Here is a 27580-nt window from a genome sequence, read left to right as displayed (position 1 = left end):
TCTGTTTAACACAAGACCGATTTATTTGACTTTTACCCAGAAGATTAGCACCTACACCAGAGCTGGAGTTCAATTACATCAGCACAAGCAGACCCAAATGAACATGGTTCAGTCCTGGATGTGAATAACAGCAAAGTTCAATCGCTGTAGTTATTTGTGACCTCGCTGATGTCGCAACAGATGGGACGAATAGGCAAATTTCTTCTCACACACAGTGCAAGTGTATGGTTTCTCCCCAGTGTGAACACGTTTGTGTGTCAGAAGATGGGATGACTGAGTGAATTTCTTCTCACACTTGGAGCAAGTGTATGGTTTCTCCCCAGTGTGAATGAGCTGGTGTTTAGCAAGATTATAGGATTGCTTGAACGCAGCTTCACAGTGAGAACACTTGAACAGTCTCTCATCAGAGTGAACAGCTTGATGGACCTTCAGCTCATTGGAACTTTTAAAGCACCTCTCACATTTTGTGCATTTGAAAGGTCTTTCGTCAGTATGAACGCGCTTGTGTCTCAGCAGGTTAGATGAACTAGTAAATCCCTTCTCACACACCGAGCAAGTGAATGGCCTCTCCCTGGTGTGAATGTGTTGGTGTTGCTGAAGGTGCTCGAGGCGAGTGAACTTCTTCTCACACTCGGAGCAGTTGAACAGCTTTTCCCCAGTGTGACAGCGCCTGTGAGTTTTCAGGTCAGATGGGAAATTAAATCTCCTCCCACAGTCCTCACATTTACACAGCTGCTTTTCAGCGTGACTGCGTTTGTGTTTTGACAAACCAGATGATCGGCAGAAACTTTGTCCACACACAGAACACACAAACGGTTTCTCCTCACTCTGAACGATGCTTTTCTCTTCCATGCTCAAAGTAAAATGATCTTCAGGTTGAACAGTGCTTTTCTCATCCATGCTCAAAGTAAAATGATCTTCAGGTTGAACAGTGCTTTTCTCATCCATGCTCAAAGTAAAATGATCTTCAGGTTGAACAGTGCTTTTCTCATCCATGCTCAAAGTAAAATGATCTTCAGGTTGAACGGTGCTTTTCTCATCCATGCTCAAAGTAAAATGATCTTCAGGTTGAACAGTGCTTTTCTCATCCATGTTCAAAATAAAATGATCTTCAGCTTATGATAAGTTGGGCGACTGTCAGATTCTGCTGTGATGTTTGATTTGAGTGTCCCAATTGCTAATCCTTCTCTTCAAATATTCTGTGAGATTGAAAACAGAAAGAAAGCGCGGGTAAGAAAAAGATCATAAAGGCAGTTTGTAAAATTGAACAAAATGAATCAAGTGATTTATGGGGCCAACACGAGGAAAAAAGTGAGCATGTCCTATAGAAATCTTGTTTTAATATATAATAAATTTATACGGAAGAAATGCTTCAAAATCAAAATGGCTTTTTAAAGTGATTTAGGCTCAAAATGGCTTCACTTAAGGTCACAGTTCACAGGCAGGCAGTGAAAACTGCTGTGTACCATGAGAATGATCAGGTTAAAACTCCAGACACACATATTCGTTAGTATGTGAATCTGGGCAAAGTTCCTAGTTCAGTGGTCATGAGAACTGATAAAGAGTGGTGGTAATGAAATGATGCAGTCACCCCATACTACAAATTTGATGGATAGTCATTTATATCGAATCAAACCGATGCTGGTCTTGATTTCGGCATTAAACCAGCGCCGGTCCAGATTCCAGCATCGGAATCCATTCCCCCCCCCCCCCCCCCCCATTACATTTCTTTTAAAGTCGGGCTACGGAGAATCCAGCCCCTTATCTTATGTCCCCTCAGCAAACTTCATTCCCTAGCCGCTGACTCTCCCTGACAACTGAGAGTGTCAGAACCATAGCGTCATATTGGACCCCAAGGTGAGTTTCCAACTACATTTTCACATCATCATGCAGACCACATATTTCAACCAAATTATCACCAAACCTCACCTTTGCCTCAACTCATCTGCCACTGAAACCCTCATCCTACCCTCACAGGTTCCAGGTTAGGCACAACCTTAATTTTTAACAAATCTTTCAAATCTCTTCATAGCCTTGGCTCGGATGATCTCTATAATCTCCACGAGCTTCACAATGCTGACATATCTAGGCTCCTCTAATTCTGTCCTTCTCTCACTCTCTAAATCTCTACACCTCTCTTCTCACCATGCTCTTTAAAACTTATCTCATTGACCAAACTTTTAGATATCTTCCCTAATATTTCCTTATGTGGCTCAGTGTCAAATGCAAGTAATACTGAGTGGGCCAGGAGCTCTCAATGGAGAATTAACTCAGGATGCGCAGAATGAATTTTGGGGAATAAAAAATGGTGCAGAATTTGATGGTCAATATAAGCTCAGAGGTGGAAGAGAAATGGACTAGTGCAGGAAAAGACACTCTGATGATGAAAGATGCTGTGGGAAGATAAAGCTTTTTAAAAATTCATTTACAGGATGTGCAAGTCACTGGATGTGCCAGCATTTATTTCATTCAATAATTGCCCTTGAATGGCGTGTGGCGTGCTAGGTCATTTCAGAGGACAGTTATGAGTCACCCACATTGGCACAGTGGTTAGCACTGCTGTCTCATGGCACCGAGGTCCCAGGTTCGATCCCAGCTCTGGGTCACTGACCATGTGGAGTTTGCACATTCTCCCAATGTTTGCCTGGGTTTCGCCCCCACAACCCAAAGATGTGCAGGCTAGGTGGATTGTCCACTCTAAATTACCCCTTAAGTGGAAAAATGAATTGGGTATTCGAAATTTAAAAAAGAAAGGCCTCACGGTAGCATGGTGGTTAGCATCAATGCTTCACAGCTCCAGGGTCCCAGGTTCGATTCCCGGCTGGGTCACTGTCTGTGTGGAGTCTGCACGTCCTCCCCGTGTGTGCGTGGGTTTCCTCCGGGTGCTCCGGTTTCCTCCCACAGTCCAAAGATGTGCGGGTTAGGTGGATTGGCCATGCTAAATTGCCCGTAGTGTAAGGTTAATGGGGGGATTGTTGGGTTACGGGTATACGGGTTACGTGGGTTTAAGTAGGGTGATCATTGCTCGGCACAACATCGAGGGCCGAAGGGCCTTTTCTGTGCTGTACTGTTCTATGTTCTAAAAGAGTCAACCACATTGTTGTGGGTCTGGACCCACAGGTCGGTCAGACCAGGTATGGATGGCAGATTTTGTTCCCTGAAGGACATTAGTGAACCAGATAGGTCTTTACAACAATCAACAGGTTCATGGTCATCCTTATACTTTTAATTGCAGATTATTTGATTGAATTCAAATTTCACCGTGAGCACATGGTGTGTGTGTGGGGGGGGGGGGGGGGGGGGGGGGGGGGTACAGCAGTGGAAACTTCATTTACACAACGTCAGTGAAATAAGAGTGAAATATCTGGAATTGCACGCATTGTTAGAGACGGAGGGAGTTAGACAGTGGCAGAGAGCTGATCAGGGAGGGCAGAGGTGGAAGAGAGCAATGGATGGACATGGATTCAGATCCACAGTAAAGGAGCCAGACCAGCCCCAGAGACATGGAACCTCCCACGGAGAACAGAGCACAGCATTAAACACTCCAACTTGGAGAATGGTCAAAAACCCTCACCACAGAAATACTGGCCGTTTTTGAAGATACTGCTGGAAGAAGGTGCAAAACGACAGGGAGAGATTTCCAAACTGGCGCCAGGAAGCACAGACCGGAAGTGGGCGACACGAAGCTTGGACCGGAAGTAGGCGTCATCACAGCGGCGGGCGCGTGACGTCATCGCACCATTTCCGGCGCGCGTTGTGCTCAGGATCTGCGCGTGCGCAAACACGCTGACAAGAGCCAGTTTCCGTGATGTCACCAAGGGTACACTGTGCCAGCGCGGGCAGGGGCGATGCACATGCGCAAAAATGCCTTGCCATGAGGTGTTGGAACATCTGCTGTCTGAGCAGAGAGAGGGCACAAGAAAATGATCATTAGAATCATAGAATTTACAGTGCAGAAGGAGGCCATTCGGCCCATCGAGTCTGCACCGGCACTTTTGAAAGAGCACCCTACCCAAGCCCACATCACCACCCTATCCCCATAACCCAGTAACCCCACCCAACACTAAGGGCAATTTTGGACACTAAGGGCAATTTATCATGGCCAATCCACCTAACCTGCACATCTTTGGACTGTCGGAGGAAACCGGAGCACCCGGAGGAAACCCACGCACACAGGGAGAATGTGCAGACCCCGCACAGACAGTGATCCAAGCCGGGAATCGAACCTGGGACCCTGGAGTTGTGAAACAATTATGCTAACCACTATCATGCTACCGTGCTGCCCATCATAATCACTTCATAACCACTTCACTGGCGTTTATAGGGGCAACGTCAGTCCAGGTTTTATTTTCATGTCACCAACGAACCTTCCCCACATCTCTCCACCTTACTAATATTAAATCTTTAGAAGTTTATCTTCCCCTCGATATGTGTCTTCAATCATTGTTACAAATCTCACAGTAGTCTCACTTGGCTTTCCACATTCAGTCAACTACTTTCTTTAAATTATCAGAGGTCTGTTAGCTCAGTTAGCTGGATGGCTGGTTGATGATGCAGGGCGATGCCAACAGCGGGTGTTTAATAATAATAATCTTTATTGTCACAAGTAGGCTTACATTAACACTGCAGGGAAATGACTGTGAAAAGCCCCTAGTCGCCACATTCAGGCTCCTGTTCAGGTACAAGGAGGGAGAATTCAGAATGTCCAAATTACCTAACAGCATGTCTTTCGGGACTTGAGGAAAGCAGAGCACCCGGAGGAAACCCACGCAGACACGGGGAGATCGTGCAGGCTCCGCACAGACAGTGACCATAGCCAGGAATTGAACCCGGGACACTGGAGCTGTGAAGCAACAATGCTAACCACTGTGCTAATTAGTTATCAGCTTTAACAAAGAGGCATCCAGACTCAAAACATTAGCTCCCTTTGCCCTCCACAGATGCTGCAGACCCGCTGAGATTGGCTGGTACTTTGTTTTTGGTTGTATTGGCTTTACCGTATTGGCTTTGGTTATCCATGAAGTCTCGGCCTTCTCAACCTTGCCCCTCGCCTGAAGTGTGGTGACCCTCAGGTTACATCACTACCAGTCAGCTCTCTCTCAAAAAGGGAGAGCAGCCTATGGTCCTCGGGGACTATGGCAATTTTCATTTAGTATTACATTGGGCAGCACGGTAGCATTGTGGACAGCACAACTGCTTCACAGCTCCAGGGTCCCAGGTTCGATTCCAGCTTGGGTCACTGTCTGTGCGGAGTCTGCACATCCTCCCCGTGTGTGCGTGGATTTCCTCCAGGTGCTCCGGTTTCCTCCCACAGTCCAAATATGTGCAGGTTAGGTGGATTGGCCATGATAAATTGCCCTTAGTGTCCAAAATTGCCCTTTGTGTTGGGTGGGGTTACTGGGTTATGGGGATAGGGTGGAGGTGTTGACCTTGGGTAGGGTGCTCTTTCCAAGAGCCAGTGCAGACTCGATGGGCCGAATGGCCTCCTTCTGCACTGTAAATTCTATGAATTATGGCCATGAACAAATCAAGAAGAAGGGAAATTATGAATTTTGTCAGAAACCATCCCAGAAATATTGCTGGTGCTGGGATATAAAGGTAAATTTATGCTGGTCTACGTTAAAGGGAACTGACCAAAAAGCTAGTTAATGTGTTGATTGGGTAGATGCGGAGAAACAATTTCCTCTGGTGGGGGATCCAGAACAAGAGAACATAATTTGAAAGATTGGAGCTCTGACACTCAGCAGTGAACATAGAACATAGATAGAACAGTACAGCACAGAACAGGCCCTTCGGCCCTCAATGTTGTGCCGAGCCATGATCACCCCACTCAAACCCACGTATCCACCCTATACCCGTAACCCAACAACCCCCCCCCCCATTAACCTTACTTTTATTAGGACACTACGGGCAATTTAGCATGGCCAATCCACCTAACCCGCACATCTTTGGAAATCAGGCAGAATTCTTCACAAAGGCGAATAGAAAACCAAAAATGCTGGAAATACCAGGTTTATGAGAATGATTCCAGGGATGAGAAACTTTAGTTATGAAGATAGAATGGGGAAGTTTGGTCTTTTACTTGGAGAAAAGAAGGCTGAGAGGAGATTTGATGAAAGTATTCAGAATCATGGCGGATGCAGAAGATACTTGAGATGATCCCAGAGTAGAGAGCCTTTAGTGATCAGAATAGATTAGGGAAATCATAGATTTCCTACAGTGCAGAAGGAGGCCATTCGGCCCATTGATTCTGCACCGACCCTCCAAAGAGCACACACCCCGCCCTATCCCCATAACACCACCTAATCTTTGGACACTATAGGACAATCTAGTACAGCCAATCCACCTAACCTGCACATCTTTGGATTATGGGAGGAAACCGTAGCTCCCGGAGGAAACCCAGACAGACACCCAAGGCCGGATTTGAATCCAGGTCCCTGGTACTGTGAGGCATCAAGACTGATTGGAGATCTGGTGGAGCAGGGGGGGGGGGGGTTCAAAAGTTCATCAGGGTAAATGATGACAAACTATTTCCGCAGTCAGTCAGAAACTAGAGGACACCTAATTTAAATCATTACCAAAAGACTCAGAACCAGGAATGAAATATCGAGCAGACTGTACAACAATGTTCAGGACACTCGCTGTCCCTCGCGATCTGTGTCCACACTGCCCATTAAACATTCCAAGGGCAGGTACACAGCGGGGTTACCGATACCTCCTTGGGACACCAAGGCTAAGAGAGACATTCTGGAAGGGCTGGGGAGCTGGGACCTGTACATGAGAGTAATCAAAAGTCTGAGAACTTAAGCAATCCAAAGTCATGGTGAACCGTTAGTCATGGCTTGGTGGTTACTTTCTAATGTTTGAGTCAGGAGATTGTGGGTTGAAATCCATATCCAGAGACTTGAACAGAAATTCTGGGCTGATAATCAATGGCAGTACTGAGGGAGCACTGCACTGTCAGAGGTTTCAGATCAGACTGAACAAACAGGTGGAAGAGATCTTTAGAACAGTACAGCACAGAACAGGCCCTTCGGCCCTCGATGTTGTGCCGAGCAATGATCACCCTACTTAAACCCACGTAACCCGTATACCCGTAACCCAACAATCCCCCCATTAACCTTACACTACGGGCAATTTAGCATGGCCAATCCACCTAACCCGCACATCTTTGGACTGTGGGAGGAAACCGGAGCACCCGGAGGAAACCCACGCACACACGGGGAGGACGTGCAGACTCCACACAGACAGTGACCCAGCCGGGAATCGAACCTGGGACCCTGGAGCTGTGAAGCATTGATGCTAACCACCATGCTACCGTGAGGCCCCTATTGAGGTCTATTGACGCTATTTCAAAGATCAGGGGTTTCTCCTCAGAATCTTGGTCACTATTTGTCCATCAATCAACTTCACTCAAAACAGATTTTCTGGATATTATCACACTGTTGTACATGGGATCGTGCTGTGTATTAAGCTCCGATGATAACTCGATAATAAGAACTAGGAAGCGACTCTGACTTCTTCGACTCCAAGTTTATTGTGTTCCGTAATTACTTCGACAACACATCAGTGCCACCTGTATCCCCTTTATATATCGGTGCAGTCCATTAAACAATAAGTGCAATCTATTAAACAATTAAAATCCCAATTTCAACTTACGTACCAGGGAACATTAACTCTGTCTAACACTGAGGACAAATCCGATGCCTTGCTTCCTACCTCACAAAACTGACTGCACTGCAAAGGAATTTCATTGGCCGTAAAATATTTTGGAACATCCTAATTTCATGAAAAGCTCTACAGAATTACAAAATGCAAATCTTTATTTAACAGAGACTAGACCCAGAAGTGGAACAGTCGAGAACAGGATTTCAATTATCATGCGGAAAACAAATACTCGACACAGTGTGTTTGACACGGAGCTGACTTATTTCACATTTATCCAGAACATGAAACTCCAGCCCAGTTAGAAGGATCATTAACGCCAACAGAAACAAACTCCAGCTGTCAGAATAAAGATGGTTCAGTCCTGAGTGTGATTAACCACAGCAATAACAGCAGAATCCAAACCCTGCAGCTACTTGTGAACCCGTTGGTGTCTCTCAGTGAAGATGATGATGGCCATTAACCTAGAGCTGCCATTGGGGGAAATGCCCGGAGTTGCCAATCCAACCGGTGCAAAGGTGAATTTGGGGTTTACAGCCTTAAGAAAGTGATTGTGAAGTTTCCTCACCTGCCCACTGCCTCCTCCACCTCATGCCTCCCCCTACCCGCTCCCCCACCCCACCGCCTCCCTCACACCCCTCCACCGATTGCGCCCCCCCCCCAAACACCTATTTTTTTTCTTTTATTCGTTGATGGACTTGGGTGTCGCTTGCTGGCCCAGCATTTATTGCCCATCCCTAATTGCCCTTGAAGGGGAAGTTAAGAGTCAACCACATTGCTGTGGATCTGGAGTCACATGTAGGCCAGACCAGGTAAGGACAGCAGATTTCCTTCCCTATAGGACATTAGTGAACCAGATGTTTTTTTTGTTGACAATTGACAACATGGTCATCATTAGACTTTTAATTCGAGAAATGTTGTTTATTGAATTCAAGTTCCACCATTTTCAGTGGTGGTATTTGAACCTGGTTCCCCAAAACATTACTCTGGGTCTCTGGATTACTAGTAACAATACCACTCTGCCGCCTTTCCCCCCACCCACTGCCCCTCACACACCCACTGCCTCCCCCCACCCAATGCCACCCAATTCCCGTACCAGCCTCCCCGGACAGGCGCCGGAATGTGGCGACTAGGGGCTTTTCACAGTAACTTCATTGAAGCCTACTCGTGACAATAAGCGATTTTCATTTTTTCAATGCCTGCTTCTCCCAACCCCCATTCACTGCCCCCACAACATACCCACTGCCCCACCCACATACATTGCGTCCCCCCACCCACCGACCTTCCACCCACCCACTGCCTGCCTCCCCAACCCCCACCCACAGTCCTCACCACACACCCACTGCCTCCCCCAACACACCCACTGCCTCCCCCAACACACCCACTGCTCCCCCCCCCACCCCACTTGCCCCAACTATTGTGAAATAAATAATTTATTTTAGTGAGGAGCTGAAGGAAATTAGTATTAGTAGTGAAATGGTTTTGGGGAAATTAATGGAATTGAAGGTGGACAAATCTCCAGGGTCTGATAATCTTCATCCCAGAGTATTTAAGGAAGTGGCCCTCGAAATACTTGATTCGTTGGCAGTAATTTTCTAAAATTCTTTGGACTCTGAAATGGTTCCTACAGATTGAAGTGCAGCTAATATAACTCTGCTATTCAAAAAGGGAGGTAGAGAGAAAACAGGGAACTATAGACCAGTGAGCCTAACGTCAATAGCAGGGAAGTTGCCGGAGTCCATTATCAAGGATTTCATAACACAGCATTTAGAAAGCAGTGGTATAATCAGACAAAGTCAGCATGGAATTACGAAAGGGAATTCATGATTGACAAATCTATTGGAATTCTTTGAAGATGTAACTTGTGGCGTTTTTTTGTTGTTTTTCTATAAATTTAGATTATCAATTATTCTTTTTTCCAATTAAGGGGCAATTTAGTGTGGCCAATCTACTTAACCTGAACATCTTTGGTTGTGGGAAGGGCAGCATGGTGGCGTAGTGGTTAGCACTGCTACCTCACGCGCCGAGGGATGTGCTGGCCTTGGAAAGGGTCCAGAGGAGGTTCACAAGAATTATCCCTGGAATGAAGAACTTGTCGTATGAGGAACGGTTGAGGACTCTAGGTCTGAATTTGTTGGGGTTTAGAAGGATGAGGGGGATCTTATTGAAACTTACAGGATACTGCGAGGCCTGGGTAAAGTGGACGTGGAGAGGATTTTTCCACTTGAGGAAAAACTAGAACCAGAGGACACAATCTTAGACTAAAGGGACAATCCTTTAAAACAGCGATGAGGAGGGTGGTGAATCTATGGAACTCTTTGCCGCAAAAGGCTGTGGAGTGTCTTTAAGACAGAGATAGATAGGTTTTTGATTAATAAGGGGATCAGGGGTTATGGGGAGAAGGCAGGAGAAAATATCAGCCATGATTGAATGGCGGAGCAGACCCGATGGGCCGAGCGGCCTAATTCTGCTCCAATGCCTTATTGTCTTATGGCCCTGTTGATGCAGACAGGGCTGTGTACGACACTTTGCTTCCTGAAGTTAAATGACCAGCTCTTTAGTTTTGCTGACATTGAGGGAGAGATTGTTGCTGTTACACCACTCCACTATATTCTCTATCTCCCTCCTGTATTCTGACTCATCGTTATTCGAGATCTGACCCACTACGGTCATGTCATCAGCAAACTTGTCGGTGGAGTTGGAGCCAAATTTTTAGCCACACAGTTGTGTGTGTACAGGGAGTTTAGTACGCAGTCTTGTGAGGCCCTGGTATTGAGGACTATCGTGGAGGAGGTGTTGTTGTTTATTCTTACTGATTGAGGTCTATGGGTTAGAAAGTCGAGGAGCCAGTTGCAGAGTGAGGAGCCATGTCCTAGGTTTTGGAGTTTTGATATGAGCTGAGCTGAGATTATGGTGTTGAAGGTGGAGCTGTATTCAATAAATAAGAGTCTGATGTAGGAGTGCTTGTTGGCGAGATGCTCCAGAGATGAGGGCAGGGCCAGGGAGATGCCTTCTGCTGTAGATCGGTTGTGGCCGTGTGCAAATTGCAGTGGATCTAGGCGTACTGGGAGTGTGGAGTTGAAGTGCCTCATGACCAACCTCGCAAAGCACTTCATTACGATCGATGTCAAGCCCACCGGACGATAGTCGTTGAGGCACGTTGCTTGGTTTTTCTTTGGCACCAGTATCATGGTGGTCTTCTTGAAGCAGGTGAGGAACTCGGAACGGGGTAGGGAGAGGTTGAAGATGTCCGCGAACACATCTGCCGGCTAGTCTGCGCAGGATCTGACTGCACGACCAGGGACTCCGTCAGGACCATCACCTTCGGAGGGTTCACTTTCAAGAAGGGCGATCTGACTTCGGAAGCTATGACGGCGGGTATGGGTACGGGGCTGCTGGGGCAGTTGACAGCGGATTGTTGGTTTCCTGCTCGAACCGAACATAGAATGCATTGAGTTCATCGGGAAAGGGTGCACTTCCGCCGGAGATTCTGCTTGGCTTCGCTTTGTAGCCCGTTATATTGCTTTAGCTTTGCCACAACTGACGAGAGTCCGTGACTCTAGCTTGGTCTGATATTGTCTCTTGGTACCTGGATTTCTTGTATAGGTCAGGGTCGCCTGACTTGAACGCCTCAGACCTGGCCTTCAGTGGGGAGTCAATCTCCCGATTAAGCCATGGTTTCCGGTTGGGGAAATGTAGGTACTACTTTCTTTAGCACGCAGTCTTCCGCACATTTGCTGATGAAGTCTGTGACGGTGGTGGCACACTCATTTAGGTTGGTTGTCTTGAATATGGATCAGTCCACTGACTCCAATCAGACACATCGGAGATCTTCTGTTGCCTGGGACCAGCACTGCACGACCTTCTTAACCAGATTCTCCCGTTTAAGTTTCTGCTTGTATGCTGGGAGAAGGAGCACCGTCTTATGCCCCGATTTTCCAAAGTGCAACTGGGGCTGGATTGGTAGATGCCCTTACCTTTTGAGTAGCAGTTGGTCGAGAGTGTTGTCGCCCCTGGTGGGACAGGATGTGTTGGCAGTACACTCGAGGTTGGCCTGGTTGAAGTCCCCGGCCACGATGAACAAGGCCCCCGGGTGTTCTCTTTGATTGTTATTTATAGCTGTGTACAATTCGTTCAGCGCCTTCTTCATTTGCACCTGGGGTTGGATGTAGACCGCTGTTACAATGGCTGAAGTGAACTCACGTGGAAGGTAGTATGGATGGCACTTCAGACTGAGGTATTCCAGGTCCGGGGAGCAGTAGTTTGTCAGGGTCGCCACATCCAAGCACCAGGAGGAATTGATGAAGAGGCAAACCTCTTCACCCTTTGCTTTGCCTGATGACGCTGCACAGTCTGTCTGGAGTATTGAATCATAGAATTTACAGTGCAGAAGGAGGCCATTCAGCCCATCGAGTCTACACCAGCTCTTCGAAAGAGCACCCTACCCAAGCCCACACCTCCACCCTATCCCCGTAACCCAATAACCTCACCTAACCTTTTTTGGACACTAAGGGCAATTTATCATGGCCAATCCACCTAACCTGCACATTTTTGGACTGTGGGAGGAAACGGGAGCACCCGGAGGAAACCCACACAGACACGGGGAGAATGTGCAGACTCCGCACAGACAGTGACCCAAGCCGGGAATCGAACCTGGGACCCTGGAGTTGTGAAGCAACTGTGCTAACCACTGTGCTACCGTGCTGCCCCACTCAGTAGCCTTCAAGTTGTATTGTGCAGTCCAGTGAAGCAGGGGTGAACCATGTCTCTGAGAGGTAAGTCTAGCATTACGCTCATCCAGTTTGTTTTTGATCGCTTGGACGTTTGCCAGGAGTATACTAGGGAGAGGAGTCTTGAAACCGCGTTGCTTTAGTCTCATCTGCAGAGGGATAACATTTGGGAACTCTCGATTCTCCACCAATTCCCATTCCCCGTCTCTCTGCTGGCTAACGAAGGTGTCACTCTGTAAATGTACAAGTCAGTAAGAATTGTCAGCAAGGGTTAATCAGCTCTTTCTAATTGGAGAAGTTCATAAGTGGAATCTTTCAGATCCTGAATTGCAGACTTTGTACCAAAGACCAATTCGAGATTGAAGTAAAAGTTTAGTATTGTCACAAACTAATGATCGGTGGAATTCTCTGAATTCAGGGGAATGATTGCAAACACATATTCTTAAAGGGAGACTGCAGCCATTGGAACACAATCAACTATACAACCAGAATCTGAAATTCCAGCCAGCCCAGTTCTAGGGTTAGTAACGTCAGCAGAAACAAACCTGAGCTGTCAGAATGAACATGGTTCAGTTCTGAATGTGATGGACAACAGCAGAATCCAACCGCTGTGGTCACCTGTGAACTTGCTGGTGTGTCAGCAGGTGGGCGAGCTGGCTGAATCGCCTCGCACACACCGAACAAGTGAATGGCCTCTCCCGGGTGTGAATTCGCTGGTGGGTCAAAAGGTTGGATGAAGTGGTGAATCCTTTCTCACACACTGAGCAAATGAACGGTCTCTCGCCGGTGTGAACCCGCTGGTGTGTCAGAAGATTCGATGAGTTAGTGAATCCTTTCTCACACACCGAGCAGGTGAATGGCCTCTCCCCAGTGTGAACTCGCTGGTGTGTCAGCAACTGGGATAACTGAGTGAATCCCTTCCCACAAACAGAGCAGGTGAATGGTTTCTCCCCAGTGTGGACTCGCTGGTGTACCAGCAGCTCAGATGACTGAGTGAATCCCTTCCCACACACAGAGCAGATGAACGGTCTCTGCCCTGTGTGAAATCGCTGGTGTCTCAGCAGAGTGGTTGACTGAGTGAATCCCTTCCCACATAGGGAGCAGGTGAACGGCTTCTCCCCGGTGTGACTGCGCCGATGCATTTCCAGTAGGGATGGGTATTTGAATCCCTTTCCACAATCCACACATTTACATGGTTTCTCCGTGGTGCTGGTGTCTTTGTGTCTCTCCAGATTGGATGATCAGTTTAAGCCTTGTCCACAGAAAACTTGTGCAGATTCTCTCTGGTGCGATATATTGCAATGTTTTATAAGCTTTGCAATTGGTTAAAGGAATCCTTACAAAATCAAAGACCAATGATATTCACACCCCAGTTCATAACGTGTCAGGTCTTGATGTGATGTTCGAGTTTCCCACCTGCAAATCCTCTGCTTCTAATAACCTGATAAAACAGTGTTAAAAAAATTAATCACTGTCAGTACAGGATAGAAATTCAGAACAGTCAATTCCTGTTCGGTGGAATAGTTTCTACTTTCATTTCACCAAATTACTTTGTCTAATCCCAAAATCTCTACAATGTAGAAGGAGGCCATTTGGCCCATCGAGTCTGTACCAACCTTCCGAAACACCACCCCATTCAGGCCCAATCCCGTGCCCTATCCCCGTAACTCCACCTAACCGTTTGACAGAGGGGAAATCCAGCAAGGCCAGTCCATCTAACCTGCACAACTTTGGACTGTGGGAGGAAACGGAAGCATCTGGAGGAAGCCTACGTAGACACGGGGAGAATGTGCAAACTCCACACAGTCACGCGAGGTCAGAATCAAACTGGGTTCCTGGCCCTGTGAGACAGCAGTGCTAACCACTGTGCCACCATACCGTCCTTAATTGGTCCTCAGTTGAATTTCCTGTTTGCAAATACTCCACTTATAATATGTTATAAATGGAGTTTACGGGCAGCACGGTGGCGCAGTGGATAGCACTGTTGCTTTTTTTTTTTTCTTTTTATAAATTTAGATTACCCAATTACTTTTTCCAATTAAGGGGCAATTTAGCGTGGCCAATCCACCTACTCTGCACATTTTTGGGTTGTGGGGGCGAAACCCACGCAGACACGGGGAGAATATGCAAACTCCACACGGACAGTGACCCAGAGCCGGGATCGAACCTGGGACCTCAGCGCCGTGAGGCGGTTGTGCTAACCACTAGGCCACCGTGCTGCCCCGATAGCACTGTTGCTTGACGACACCAGAGGTCCCAGGTTCGATCCCGGCTCTGGGTCACCGTCCGTGTGGAGTTTGCACATTTTCCCCGTGTCTGCATGGGTTTTGCCCCCACAACCCAAAGAGCTGACTTGGAAATATTTTTAAAATAAATTTAGAGTACCCAATTAATTTTTTCCAATTAAGGGGCAATTGAGCGTGACCAATCCATCTACCCTGCAATGGAGCGGTTCAGTTATTAATAGAGACTGGATGGGTTGTGGTTGTTTTCTTTGAAACAGAGAAGGCTGAGGGCAGGACCAGATTAAGGTGTATAATATTATGAAGACCAACAGGTTTGTTTCAAATCGCTAGCTTTCGGAGCACGGCTCCTTCCTCAGGTGAATCCTTTGGGCACAACATCGAGGGCCGAAGGGCCTGTTCTGTGCTGTACTGTTCTATGTTCTATATGCAGGTTAGGTGGATTGGCCACGCTAAATTGCCCCTTAATTGGAAAAAAAGAATTGGGTACTCTAAATTTAAAAGAAAATTGAGAAATGTAACCAGTCGGCGGCATGTGGCGCAGTGGTTAGCACTGGGACTGCGGCACTGAGGACCCGGGTTCGAATCCTGGCTCTGGTTCACTGTCTGTGTGGAGTTTGCACATTCTCCCCATGTCTGCGTGGGTTTCACCCAACCCAAAGATGTGCTGGTCAGGTGGATTGGCCACGCTAAATTGCCCCTTAATTGGAAAATTCCAGTATCAAGATTCAGAACGGACAATTCTAGCTTCCTCTGAACTTTTTTTCCCTCTCTTGTTCCCCCAAATCTGTAAATCTTCATCCCACACACACTCTCTCTCTTGCCTGGGCTGAAATCCAACAAGGTGTTGGATAATTTTTTGGTATCCTTTGAACAGATTACATAACTGGAGATAACTTCATTCATGACTTGAGACAAAACATGAATCTGAATTTTCAAAAAGGCAAAATACCACTGACGCTGGACTCTGAAACAATAACAGAATTTGTTGAAAAAAATTCAACACGATAGATAAGAGCCAAAGGATTCTGCCAGGTGTTGAGTTTGTCCAGAATCCTCAGTTCATGAATCTGAATCACCCTGACTGAGCAGACAGAATAACAGATGTTAACCTTGTGTCCAGAACTGACTGTGGAGATTTTCTCAGTGGAGCCTCAGGCACCATCACTGAGACTAACTTTAAATTGCAGATTGTATTAATTTAATGGATTTGAGCCCATGTCCCCAGAACATTTTCCTGTCTCTCTGGGTGACTAATACACTGACATTGTCACTGAATCAGTGTCTACCCCCCTGGGGTTGTGGAGAGAAGCCGGAAGTGACGGACAGTGAGAGCGGAGAATGTTCATTGTTACACATTCGGCTCTGGGGCCGCATTCCGGATTCGTAAACCCCGCCCCCCGACACTGACCTCTCACCTCACACCGTCCCGGCAATGATTGACGGCAGCTCCTGACCAATAGGAGGAGTGGGCGTGGCCGGAGGACCGAGCTCGAGCGGCGTGTCCTCCAGCCAATCGGAGTGAATGAGGGGGCGGGACTGAGTGAAGCATGCGCGGTGTGATTAATGGCGAATGAGAGGCTTTTTTTTTCTCGGATCGACCATCTGCAAAGGTGGGAATGGCTGGGTGGAGAGAGCGAAGGGGGGGGGGGTTGAAGAGCCTTTGTAAACATGTTTTTCTGAATCGCGATCCCATGTAAATGAACCTACCGATATCCGGGAATGGTCCCCCGCCCTTAGCAGAGCCGCAGCTTTCTCCCAGTTACAGACCGGGGTTAATCGCCGCCATCCTAATTGGGGGACTGGCAGAAGAGCGCATGTGCAGCCGCCATCTTTATTTGTGGACGAGCAACAGGGCGCATGTGCAGCTGCCGTCTTTATTTGTGGACAAGCAGCAGAGCGCATGTGCAGCCGCCATCTTTATTTTAAGTCTTCCAACACCAGGTTAAAATCCAACATGTTTGTTTCAAACACTAGTTTTCGGAGCACTGCTCCTTCCTCAGGTGAATGAGCTCCGAAAGCTAGTGTTTGAAACAAACATGTTGGACTTTAACCTGGTGTTGGAAGATTTATTAATGTGCTCATCTCAGTCCAACACTGGCATCTCCACATCATTATTTGTGGACGAGCAGCAGGGCGCATGTGCAGCTGTGATAGAGTTTTACAGTGCACAATTGGGCAGGATGGTAGCATTGTGGTTAGCACAATTGCTTCACAGCTCCAGGGTCCCAGGTTCAATTCCGGCTTGGGTCACTGTGCAGAGTCTGCACATCCTCCCTGGAGCTGCGTGGGTTTCCTCCGGGTGCTCCGGTTTCCTCCCACAGTCCAAAGATGTGCAGGTTCGGTGGATTGGCCATGATAAATTGCCCTTAGTGTCGAAAATTGCCCTTAGTGTTGGGTGGGGTTACTGGGTTATGGGGATCGGGTGGAGGTGTTGACCTTGGGTAGGGTGCTCTTTCCAAGAGCCGGTGCAGACTCGATGGGCCGAATGGCCTCCTTCTGCACTGTAAATTCTATGATTCAAAGAGGCCGTTCGGCCCATTGTGCCTCTGCCGGCCATCAATAATAATAATCACGGGACTTCCGGTTGCGGCTATGACCAGCTAAGTCGCACGTTTGGCTGCTCCTGCTACAAAGGTGTTTTCGGGCCGATTGGAGGGCCCCAACGGCGCTGTAAGGACAAATCCCGGTGGGGGAAGGCTCCCTGAAGAGAACCAGACCAACTTTATGGTCGGTACCCGGAGTGGGGTGGTAAAGAAAGCAACAGCAGCTCCCAAAAAAAAGCGGGGGAAGAAGACCAAAATGGCAGCCGGTGGCACACCCGAGGAATGGAGGAAATGGGCGGAGGAGCAGCAGGCCGCTCTCCTGCGCTTCTTTACGGAGCTGAAAATGGAGCTCTTGGAGTCAATGAATGCGACGACCACCAGGCTGATGGGAGCCCAGGCGACCCAAGAGGCGTCGATTCGGGAGCTGCAACAGGAGATGACTGTGAGGGAGGAGGAGGCCACGGTCCTCGTGGGAAAGGTAGAGGTGCACGAGGCACTCCACCTGAAATGGCAGAGCCGTTTTGAGGAGCTGGATACCGGAATGAGACGGAAGAACCTGAGGATCTTGGGCCTGGCAGAAGGCCTGGAGGGGTCAGACCTCCCGGGATATGTAGCAGAAATGCTGAGCTCCCTGATGGGGGCAGGGGCCGTCCCTTCGCCCCTGGAGCTGGAAGAGGCCTACAGGGTCATGGCTAGGAGGCCAAGAGCAAATGAGCCCCCGAGGGCGGTGCTGGTGCGGTTCCAGCGACTCAGCGACCGTGAGAGAGTGCTGGAGTGGGCCAAGAGGGAAAGGAGCAGCAAGTGGGAGAATTCGACGGTGAGGGTCTACCAGGACTGGAGTGCGGAGGTGGCAAAGCGGCGGGCCCGGTACAACCGGACGAAGGCGGTGCTACATGCAAAACGGATCAGGTTCGGAATGCTGCAGCCAGCGCGCTTGTGGGTCACCTACAGGAACCAACACCACTATTTTGAGTCCCCAGAGGAGGCGTGGGCCTTTGTACAGGAAGAGAAACTGGACTCGAATTAGACCCAGGGGATACTTGGCGGCCGTAGCCGCTCGGGTACTTTCAGCTGAATTCTTTGTTTGGATTTTGAACTCTTGCTGTGGTTTTTCTTCTGATGTTTTTTCCCCCTTTGCCAACTTCCCTTAGTTATTGTTATTGTGGTTATTCATGGTTATTTATGGTTATTTATGCTGTTTGGTAGAGGGCGACTGTTAAGTACATTGTTATTTGTTATTTATCTGTTATTTATAATGTTAAGTTGGGGAGGTGGGACGGGGGGGAGAGCAGATCGGAGATATGGGCTCCTAGGGGGGGGTTCTTTTACAGGCATGGACGGGGACGGGGGTGGAACTGAAGATGGCGGGGTGGGGTGTGGCAGGGCGAAAGCGCGGGCTTTCCTCTGTTTTCCCGCGCGCGGGGCAGAGGAGGGGGGGAGGGGAGGAGTGCGGGGCGTGGCTAGCAATGGCGACCTTTCCCGCGCTGGAGCGGGGCCAGGGAGGAGTGGCAAGGGGGGGGGAGGCCCCCCCCCCCCCCGAGCCGGGGGGAGTCGGAGTGGGGCAGGAGCAGCCGGGTCAGCGTGAACCAGCTGACTTACGGGAGTACGATGGAGGGTACATCGCGGCTAGGAGGGGTCCTAGCCTGGGGGGGGGGGGGGAGGGGGGTTAGGGAGGGACACCGGGTTGCTGCTGAAAAGACCAGAAACGGGAAGTGGAGGACTGGAGAGGTGGGGGGAGGGGGACATCGCCATGGGGAGCGGGTCAGAAGGGGAGGGTCGACCCGGGGCGAGCAGGGAACAGGACATGGCTAATCGGCAGGGGAAGGGGGCGGGTCGTCCCGCGACCCGGCTGATCACTTGGAACGTGAAGGGGTTGAATGGGCCGGTCAAGAGATCAAGGGTATTCTCACACCTGAAGGGACTGAAGGCTGATGTAGCAATGTTACAGGAGACCCATTTGAAGGTAGTGGACCAGGTTCGCCTGAGAAGGGGGTGGGTGGGACAGGTGTTCCACTCCGGATTGGACGCAAAGAACCGGGGGGTGGCGATTCTGGTGGGAAAGAGGGTGTCGTTCGTGGCGGAGGAGGTGGTGGCGGATAAGGAGGGTAGGTATGTGATGGTGAAGGGTAAGCTGCAGGGGGAGAAAGTGGTGATGGTCAACGTATATGCCCCGAACTGGGATGACGCGGGTTTTATGAGGCGCCTATTGGGCCTCATTCCGGGACTGGAGGCAGGGGGCTTGATCATGGGGGGGGACTTTAACACAGTGCTGGACCCCGGGCTAGACAGATCGAGCTCAAGGACCAATAGGAGGCCGGCAGCGGCAGAAGTGCTGAGGGGGTACATGGAGCAGATGGGAGGAGTAGACCCATGGAGGTTTGGTAGGCCGAGGGCGAGGGAGTATTCCTTTTTCTCCCACGTCCATAGAGTGTACTCCAGAATCGATTTCTTCGTGTTGAGCAGGGGGCTGATCCCGAGGGTACGGGAAGCTGAGTACTCGGCCATTGCGATCTCTGATCATGCACCGCATTGGGTGGATGTGGAAATGGGGGAGGCGCGGGACCAGCGCCCGCTGTGGCGGCTGGATGTGGGGCTGTTAGCGGACGACGAGGTGTGTAAAAGGGTCCGTAAGAGCATTGAGAGCTATCTGGAATTGAATGACACGGGTGAGGTGCAGGTGGGGATGGTCTGGGAGGCCCTGAAGGCAGTGATCAGGGGAGAGCTGATCTCCATAAGGGCGCATAGAGAAAGAAAGGAGAGGCAGGAGAGGGAGAGGCTGGTGGGGGAGCTATTGGAAGTGGATAGGAGATATGCGGAGGCACCAGAGGAGGGGCTGCTGGGAGAACGGCGCAGCCTGCAGGTCAAGTTCGACCTGCTGACCACCAGGAAGGCAGAGACGCAGTGGAGAAGGGCACAGGGCGCGGTCTATGAGTATGGGGAAAAGGCGAGCAGGATGCTGGCACACCAGCTTCGCAAACGAGATGCGGCTAGGGAGATTGGGGGAGTGAAGGAGAGGGGCGGGAAGGTAGTGCAGAAGGGGCAAGAAGTGAACGGGGTCTTCAGGGATTTTTACAAGGAGTTGTATCGGTCTGAGCCGCCGACAAGGAGAGGGGGAAATGGAGGACTTCCTAAACAAATTGAGGTTCCCAAGGGTCCAGGAGGGGCTGGTAGAAGGGCTGGGGGCGCCAATAGGGCTAGAGGAGCTAGTCAAGGGAATAGGTCAGATGCAAGCGGGGAAGGCGCCGGGGCCAGATGGGTTCCCGGTGGAATTCTATAAGAAAAATGTGGACTTGGTGGGACCGGTACTGGTACGAGCCTTTAATGAGGCGCGAGAGGGGGGGGTTCTGCCCCCGACAATGTCGCAGGCTCTGATCTCCCTGATATTGAAGCGGGATAAAGACCCCGTGCAGTGCGGGTCCTACAGGCCTATCTCGCTTCTGAACGTGGATGCCAAGTTGCTGGCAAAGATCCTGGCAGCTAGAATAGAGGATTGTGTGCCAGGGGTAATCCATGAGGACCAGACGGGGTTCGTGAAGGGGCGGCAGCTCAACACGAACGTGCGGAGATTGCTGAATGTAATTATGATGCCGGCAGTGGAGGGGGAGGCTGAGATAGTGGTAGCGCTGGACGCGGAGAAGGCATTCGATAGGGTGGAGTGGGAGTACCTGTGGGAGACGTTGAAACGGTTTGGGTTTGGGGAAGGATTTATTAAGTGGGTGAAGTTGCTCTACTCGGCCCCGACGGCGAGTGTAGTGACAAACGGGAGGAGGTCGGAGTATTTCGGGCTCCACCGAGGGACCAGGCAGGGATGTCCCCTATCCCCCCTACTTTTCGCACTGGCGATTGAACCGTTGGCGATGGCACTGAGGGGTTCAGGGGGGTGGAGAGGACTGACTAGGGGAGGGGAGGAACATCGAGTATCGCTGTATGCGGATGATCTACTGCTGTACGTGGCAGACCCAGAAGGGGGAATGCCGGAGATAATGGAACTATTAGCAGAGTTTGGGGACTTTTCGGGGTACAAATTAAATTTGGGCAAAAGCGAGGTTTTTGTGATACACCCGGGGGACCAGGGAGAGGGTATTGGGAGACTCCCCTTCAAGCGAGCAGGAAAGAGCTTTAGGTACTTAGGGGTGCAGGTGGCAAGGAATTGGGGGACCCTCCACAAGTTGAACTTTTCCAGGCTGGTGGAACAGATGGAGGAGGAGTTTAAGAGGTGGGACATGGTACCGTTGTCGCTGGCGGGGAGGGTGCAGTCAATCAAAATGACGGTCCTCCCAAGGTTCTTGTTTTTATTTCAGTGCTTGCCCATCTTCCTCCCTAGGGCCTTCTTCAAAAAGGTGACGAGTAGCATCATGAGCTACGTGTGGGCGCATGGCACCCCAAGGGTGAGGAGGGTCTTTTTGGAGCGGAGTAGGGACAGTGGAGGGCTGGCACTGCCCAATCTCTCGGGGTACTACTGGGCGGCAAATGTGTCAATGGTGCGCAAGTGGATGATGGAAGGGGAGGGGGCAGCTTGGAAACGAATGGAGAGGGCGTCCTGTGGCAACACAAGCCTGGGGGCCCTAGTAACGGCACCATGGCCGCTCCCCCCCACGAGGTACACCACGAGCCCGGTGGTGGCGGCCACCCTCAAGATATGGGGGCAGTGGAGGCGACATAGGGGGGAAATGGGAGGTCTGTTGGCGGCGCCAATAAGAGGGAACCATAGATTCATCCCGGGGAACATCGACGGGGGATTTCAGAGCTGGTACAGGGTGGGCATACGGCAGCTGAAGGACCTGTTTATAGAGGGGAGGTTTGCGAGCCTGGGAGGGCTGGAGGAGAAGTTTGAGCTCCCCCCGGGAAACATGTTCAGATATTTACAAGTGAAGGCATTTGCTAGGCGGCAGGTGGAGGGGTTTCCCCTGCTCCCCAGTAAGGGGGCGAGTGATAGGGTGCTCTCGGGGGTCTGGGTCGGAGGGGGGAAGATATCAGACATCTACAAGATAATGCAGGAGGCGGAAGCAGCATCGGGGGAGGAGCTGAAAGCCAAGTGGGAAGGGGAGCTGGGAGAGCAGATAGAAGACGGGACGTGGGCGGATGCACTGGAGAAGGTCAACTCTTCCTCCTCGTGTGCGAGACTGAGCCTCATTCAATTTAAGGTGCTGCATAGAGCTCACATGACGGGGACAAGGATGAGCCGGTTCTTTGGGGGTGAGGACAGGTGTGTCAGATGTCTGGGAAGCCCAGCGAACCATGTGCATATGTTCTGGGCATGTCCGGTGCTGGAAGGGTTCTGGAAGGGGGTGGCAAGGACGGTGTCGAAGGTGGTGGGGTCCAGGGTCAAACCAGGATGGGGGCTTGCGATCTTTGGGGTCGGGGTAGAACCGGGGGTACAGGAGGCTAGGGAGGCCGGAATACTGGCCTTTGCGTCCCTAGTGGCTCGACGAAGGATACTAATTCAATGGAAGGACGCGAGGCCTCCAAGCGTTGAAACTTGGATTAACGATATGGCTAGCTATATTCAGCTAGAAAGGATCAAATTTGCCCTGAGAGGGTCGGTACAGGGATTCGCCAGGCGGTGGCAACCTTTCCTTGACTTTTTAGATCAGAGATAGACGTTCGGGGTCGTGGCAGCAGCAACCCGGGGGGGGGGGGGGGGGGGGGGGGAGGGAGGAGGGGGGGGGGGGGGGGAGGGAGGAGGGGGGGGGGGGGGGGGGGAGGGAGGAGGGGGGGGGGGGAGGGAGGAGGGGGGGGGGGGAGGGAGGAGGGGGGGGGGGGGAGGGAGGAGGGGGGGGGGGGGAGGGAGGGGGGGGGGGGAGGGAGGGGGGGGGAGGGAGGGGAGGGGGGGAGGGGAGGGGAGGGGGGGAGGGGAGGGAGGGGGGGAGGGGAGGGAGGGGGGGAGGGAGGGAGGGGGGGAGGGAGGGAGGGGGGGAGGGAGGGAGGGAGGGGGGGAGGGAGGGGGGGAGGGGGGGGAGGGGGGGAGGGGGGGAGGGGAGGGGGGGAGGGAGGGGGGGAGGGGAGGGAGGGGAGGGAGGGGGGGAGGGGAGGGGGGGGGGGAGGGGGGGGAGGGGAGGGAGGGGGGGAGGGGAGGGGGGAGGGAGGGGGGGAGGGGAGGGAGGGGGGGAGGGGGGGAGGGGGGGGGGAGGGGGGGAGGGGGGGGGGGGAGGGGGGGAGGGAGGGAGGGAGGGGGGGAGGGGGGGAGGGAGGGGGGGAGGGGGGGGAGGGAGGGGGGGAGGGGGGGGGGGAGGGAGGGGGGGAGGGGGGGAGGGAGGGGGGGAGGGGGGGGGGAGGGGGGGAGGGAGGGAGGGAGGGGGGGAGGGGGGGAGGGGGGAGGGAGGGGGGGAGGGGGGGAGGGAGGGAGGGAGGGGGGGAGGGGGGGAGGGAGGGGGGGAGGGAGGGAGGGAGGGAGGGAGGGGGGGAGGGAGGGAGGGAGGGGGGGGAGGGGGGGTGGGGGCAGCAAGGGTCGTGGGGGGACATGCACGACTGTAACGCGGGCAAGTCTGCTCGCTGCTCATGTCTGAAACTGTAGGCTGCCTTGGTTGTTAAGGTTGCCTGGGGGGGGGGGGGGGGGGGGGGGAGGGCTGGTGGGGGCGAGGGGGCGGGCGAGGGAGGGACATTTGCCTAGAGGGATTGTGTTGTAAATAATTTAAAAATTAGTAGGGGTAAATGTCTGTATGGAAAAACTCTTTCAATAAAAATTATTTAAAAAAAAAAAATAATAATAATCACCTATCCATTCAATTTTTAAACTTGTTAGTGCCCAGTTCTTTTTTTTCCCAATCCAGGGGCAATTTAGTGTGGCCTACCCTGCACATCTTTGGGTTGTGGGGGTGAGACCCACGCAAACACGGGTAGAATGTGCAAACTCCACACCGACCCGGGTCCTCGGTGCTGTAATGCAGCAGTACTAACCACTGCACCACAATGCTGCCCCTCACCGATCCATTCTAATCACATTTTCTAACACTCGGTCTGTAGACCTGAAAGCTAATGCATTTCAAGTGCTCATCTAAATGTTTCTTAAATGTTGTGAGGGTTCCTGCCTCCGCCACCATTTCAGGCAGCGAGTTCCAGATTCCCACCACCCTCTGGGTGAAACAGTTTTCCCTCAAATCCCCTCTAAATCTCCTTATCCTTACCTTAAATCTCACCCCCAGTTCTGTGTCAGTTAGTAATTGGCTGACTGGCAGAAGACAGAGAGTGGGGATAAAGGGATATTTTCAGGATGGCAGCCAGTGGCTAATGGTGTGCTTCAGGGGTGTGTTGGGATCACAACTATCCACAATATACATAAATGATCTGGGAGAAGGAACTGTTGCAAAGTCTGCAGATGGTAGATGGGGCAGCATGGTAGCGTAGTGGTTAGCACAGTTGCTTCACAGCTCCAGGATCCCAGGTTCGATACCCAGCTTGGGTCACTGTCTGCGGAGTCTGCACGTTCTCCCCGGTGTCTGCGTGGGGTTTCCTCCGGGTGCTCCGGTTTCCTCCCACAGTCCAAAGACGTGCAGGTTAGGTGGCTTGGCCATGCTAAATTGCCCTTAGCTAATGTGGGGTTGCAGGTTTGCGGGGATGGGGTGGAGGTGTGGGCTTAAGTGGGGTGCTCTTTCCGGGAGCCGCTGCAGACTCGATGGGCCAAATGGCCTCCTTCTGCACTGTAAATTCTATGATAGAAAGATATGAAGAGGGACAGGTTATGTTGAGGAAGTGGGGAGTCTGTCTAATTCCACCTTGTATCTCTTGGTCTGTCCTGTAGGCAACAGGAGCACAAATCTCGAGTTCTTGAATAATAAAAGGAGTTCTTTCTTAATAAGATTAAGGTTATAGGGAAAAGGGAGGAGAATGGGGATGAGAAACATATCAGCCATGATCGAATGGCAGAGCAGACTCGATGGGACAGATGGCCTAATTCTGCTCCTATGTCTAATGGTCTTATGTCTTCAACAAAATAAAACAGCCCAAGACATGTAACAGAAATGTTACAAAGTAACATTTGACGATTAACTAAATGAGGAGGTATTCGGGTCGGTGACCAAACTTTTTTTTTTTTGCACATCTTTAGGTTGTGGGTGCGAAACCCACACAAACACGGGGGGGGGGGATGTGCAAACTCCACACGGGCAATGACCCAGAGCCGGGATCGAACCTGGGATCTTGGCGCCGTGAGGCAGCAGGGCTGACCCACTGTGCCACCGTGCTGCCCGCGTGACCAAACATTTAAAGGAAAGCAGAGGTCGTGGAGAGTCAGAGAGGTTTAAAGAAGTGATTCCAGAGCTCTTGGCCTCGTCGAATGAAAGAATGGTCAGCAAGAGTGGAGTGATTAAGAGCTGGAATGCTCTACTGACAGAAATTATAGGAGTGTCGAGATCTTGGAGGGTGTGTGGCTGAAGGAGATTACAGAGATTTGGATGATTGCAACCACAGAGGAAATTTTTAAATGTTCATGCTTCTGAAAAAGAAGCATTATAGGTCAGCAAGCACACTGAGATTTGATGTGAGTAACCATGTAAATGACTAAGTCACTGAGTGTCTTTAAGTCAGAGATAGATTGGTTCTTGATTAATAAGGAGATCAGGAATATGGGTCAAAACAGGAGAATGGGGATGAGAAACATATCAGCCATGATTGAATGGCGGAGCAGACTTGATGGGCCGAATGGCCTAATTCTGCTCCTAAGTCTTATGGTCTAACGACATGACAGCAGAGTTTTGGATGGGGGTGGGCGTTGTTTAACTTTGGAGGCTGGTTCGAAGTGCATTTTTGGGAAGCAGGGTGGCACAGTGGGTTAGCGCTGCTGCCTCACGGCGCCGAGGTCCCAGGTTTGCTCCCGGCTCTGGGTCACTGTCCGTGTGGAGTTTGCACATTCTCCCTGTGTTTGCGTGGGTTTCACCTCCACAACCCAAAAATGTGCAGGCTAGGTGGGTTGGCCACGCTAAATTGCCCCTTAATAGGAAAAAATTAATTGGGTACTCTTTAAAAGAAAAAGGGCTTTTTTTTTAAAAAAAAAATTTTTTTTTTCTTTTTTAATAAATTTAGAGTACCCAATTCATTTTTTCCAATTAAGGGGCAATTTAGCGTGGCCAATCCACCTAGCCTGCACATCTTTGGGTTGTGGGGGCGAAACCCACGCAAACACAGGGAGAATGTGCAAACTCCACACAGACAGTGACCCAGAGCCGGGATCGAACCTGGGTCCTCGGCGCTGTGAGGCTACAGGGCTAACCCACTGAGCCACCGTGCTGCCCCCATTTTTTTAGTCATTCAGGAGATGTGGATGTTGGTGGCTGGGCCAGTATCTATTACCCATCCCTAATTGTTCTTGAGTTGAGAGCATTTAAGAGCCAACCACATTGCTCTGGGTCTGGAGTCACATGTAGGCCAGACGAGGAAAGGACAACAACTTTCCTTCCCTGTAGGACATTACTGATCCAGTTGTGTTTTTATGACAATCCAGCAGTTTTCATGGTCACTTTTTCTTAGTGCCGGCCCCACAAATGACCAGATTCATTCAGCTCAATTTCACAACCGGCCTTTGTGTTTTTGTGTGTTCTCTCCCACTCACTTGTTTCTGTTTTAAATCAATTTCACAGGGTGTTCGAAGGGGAGGATTTGCAGTCAGGAAACTGAAATCAAACATCAGATCAGGGTCTGGTGGTGTTGTCCAAGTTGTCATAACCTAAACATTATTGGATTTTGAACATGGAAGAAAAAAGCACCGTTCACAGTGGCGAGAAACCGTACACGTGTTCTGTGTGTGGACGAGAATTCAGCCAATCATCTGGTCTGTCAAGACACAAGTGTAATCACAACAGGGAGAAGCCATGGAAATGTGGGGACTGTGGGAAGGGATTCAGTTACCCATCGCAGCTGGAAATTCATCAGCGTGGTCACACTGGGCAGAGACCATTCACCTGCTCTGAGTGTGGGAAGGGATTCATTAATTCATCTAACCTGATGACACACCGAAGAGTTCACACTGCAGAGAGACCTTTTAAATGTCTGGACTGTGGAAAGTGTTATAAAAATTCTCAGGAGCTGATGTACCATCAACGTGTTCACACTGATGAGAGACCGTTCAGGTGCTCTCACTGCAGGACCGGGTTCAGACAATCATCTCATCTCACTGTACATCAGCGGATTCACTCTGGGGAGAGGCCGTTCACCTGCTCCGAATGTGGGAAGAGATTCACTCAGTCATCCCACCTGCTGAAACACCAGCGAGCATACAAACATAAAAATTAGGAGCAGGAGTAGGCAACTCGGCCCCTCGAACCTGCTCCGCCATTCAATAAGATCACGGCTGATTTGATTGTAACAGCAACCCCATGCTCCTGTCTGCCTCCGTTAACCTTTCACCCCCATGTTAATCAAGAATATCTAGGTCAGCCATAAAAATATTCAAAGATTCTTCTTC

At 50.6% G+C, this 27580-nt stretch overlaps 1 protein-coding gene and 1 long non-coding RNA gene across 4 annotated transcripts; one reads left to right on the top strand and one right to left on the bottom strand.

The window, feature by feature from the left end:
• On the bottom strand, nt 1–16486 carry LOC119952412 (gastrula zinc finger protein XlCGF17.1-like). Of its 3 annotated transcripts, none has more exons than XM_038776147.1 (2): nt 16349–16437; nt 1–1199 (listed from the first exon to the last, which is right to left on the bottom strand). In XM_038776147.1, the coding sequence occupies exon 2, from the start codon at nt 1090–1092 to the stop codon at nt 151–153; it is 942 nt and encodes a 313-aa protein (XP_038632075.1). In that variant the 5' UTR covers nt 1093–1199; nt 16349–16437; the 3' UTR covers nt 1–150. The 3 variants fall into 3 exon arrangements, 2 of the variants coding, with proteins under 2 accessions (XP_038632075.1, XP_038632074.1); XM_038776146.1 differs by lacking the exon at nt 16349–16437 and adding an exon at nt 3575–3723; XR_005457849.1 differs by lacking the exon at nt 1–1199 and adding an exon at nt 13403–13836 and having other exon boundaries at nt 16349–16486.
• LOC119952416 lies at nt 16181–27580 on the top strand. The gene is made up of 2 exons (XR_005457850.1): nt 16181–16251; nt 26757–27580. It is a non-coding gene; the product is annotated as an uncharacterized LOC119952416 (long non-coding RNA).

Source organism: Scyliorhinus canicula, chromosome 17 (genome assembly GCF_902713615.1).
Source record: "Scyliorhinus canicula chromosome 17, sScyCan1.1, whole genome shotgun sequence".
Classification (NCBI taxonomy): domain Eukaryota; kingdom Metazoa; phylum Chordata; class Chondrichthyes; order Carcharhiniformes; family Scyliorhinidae; genus Scyliorhinus; species Scyliorhinus canicula.
Note: the sequence above shows the minus strand (reverse complement) of the source record. Positions and strands in the feature narration are given on the sequence as shown.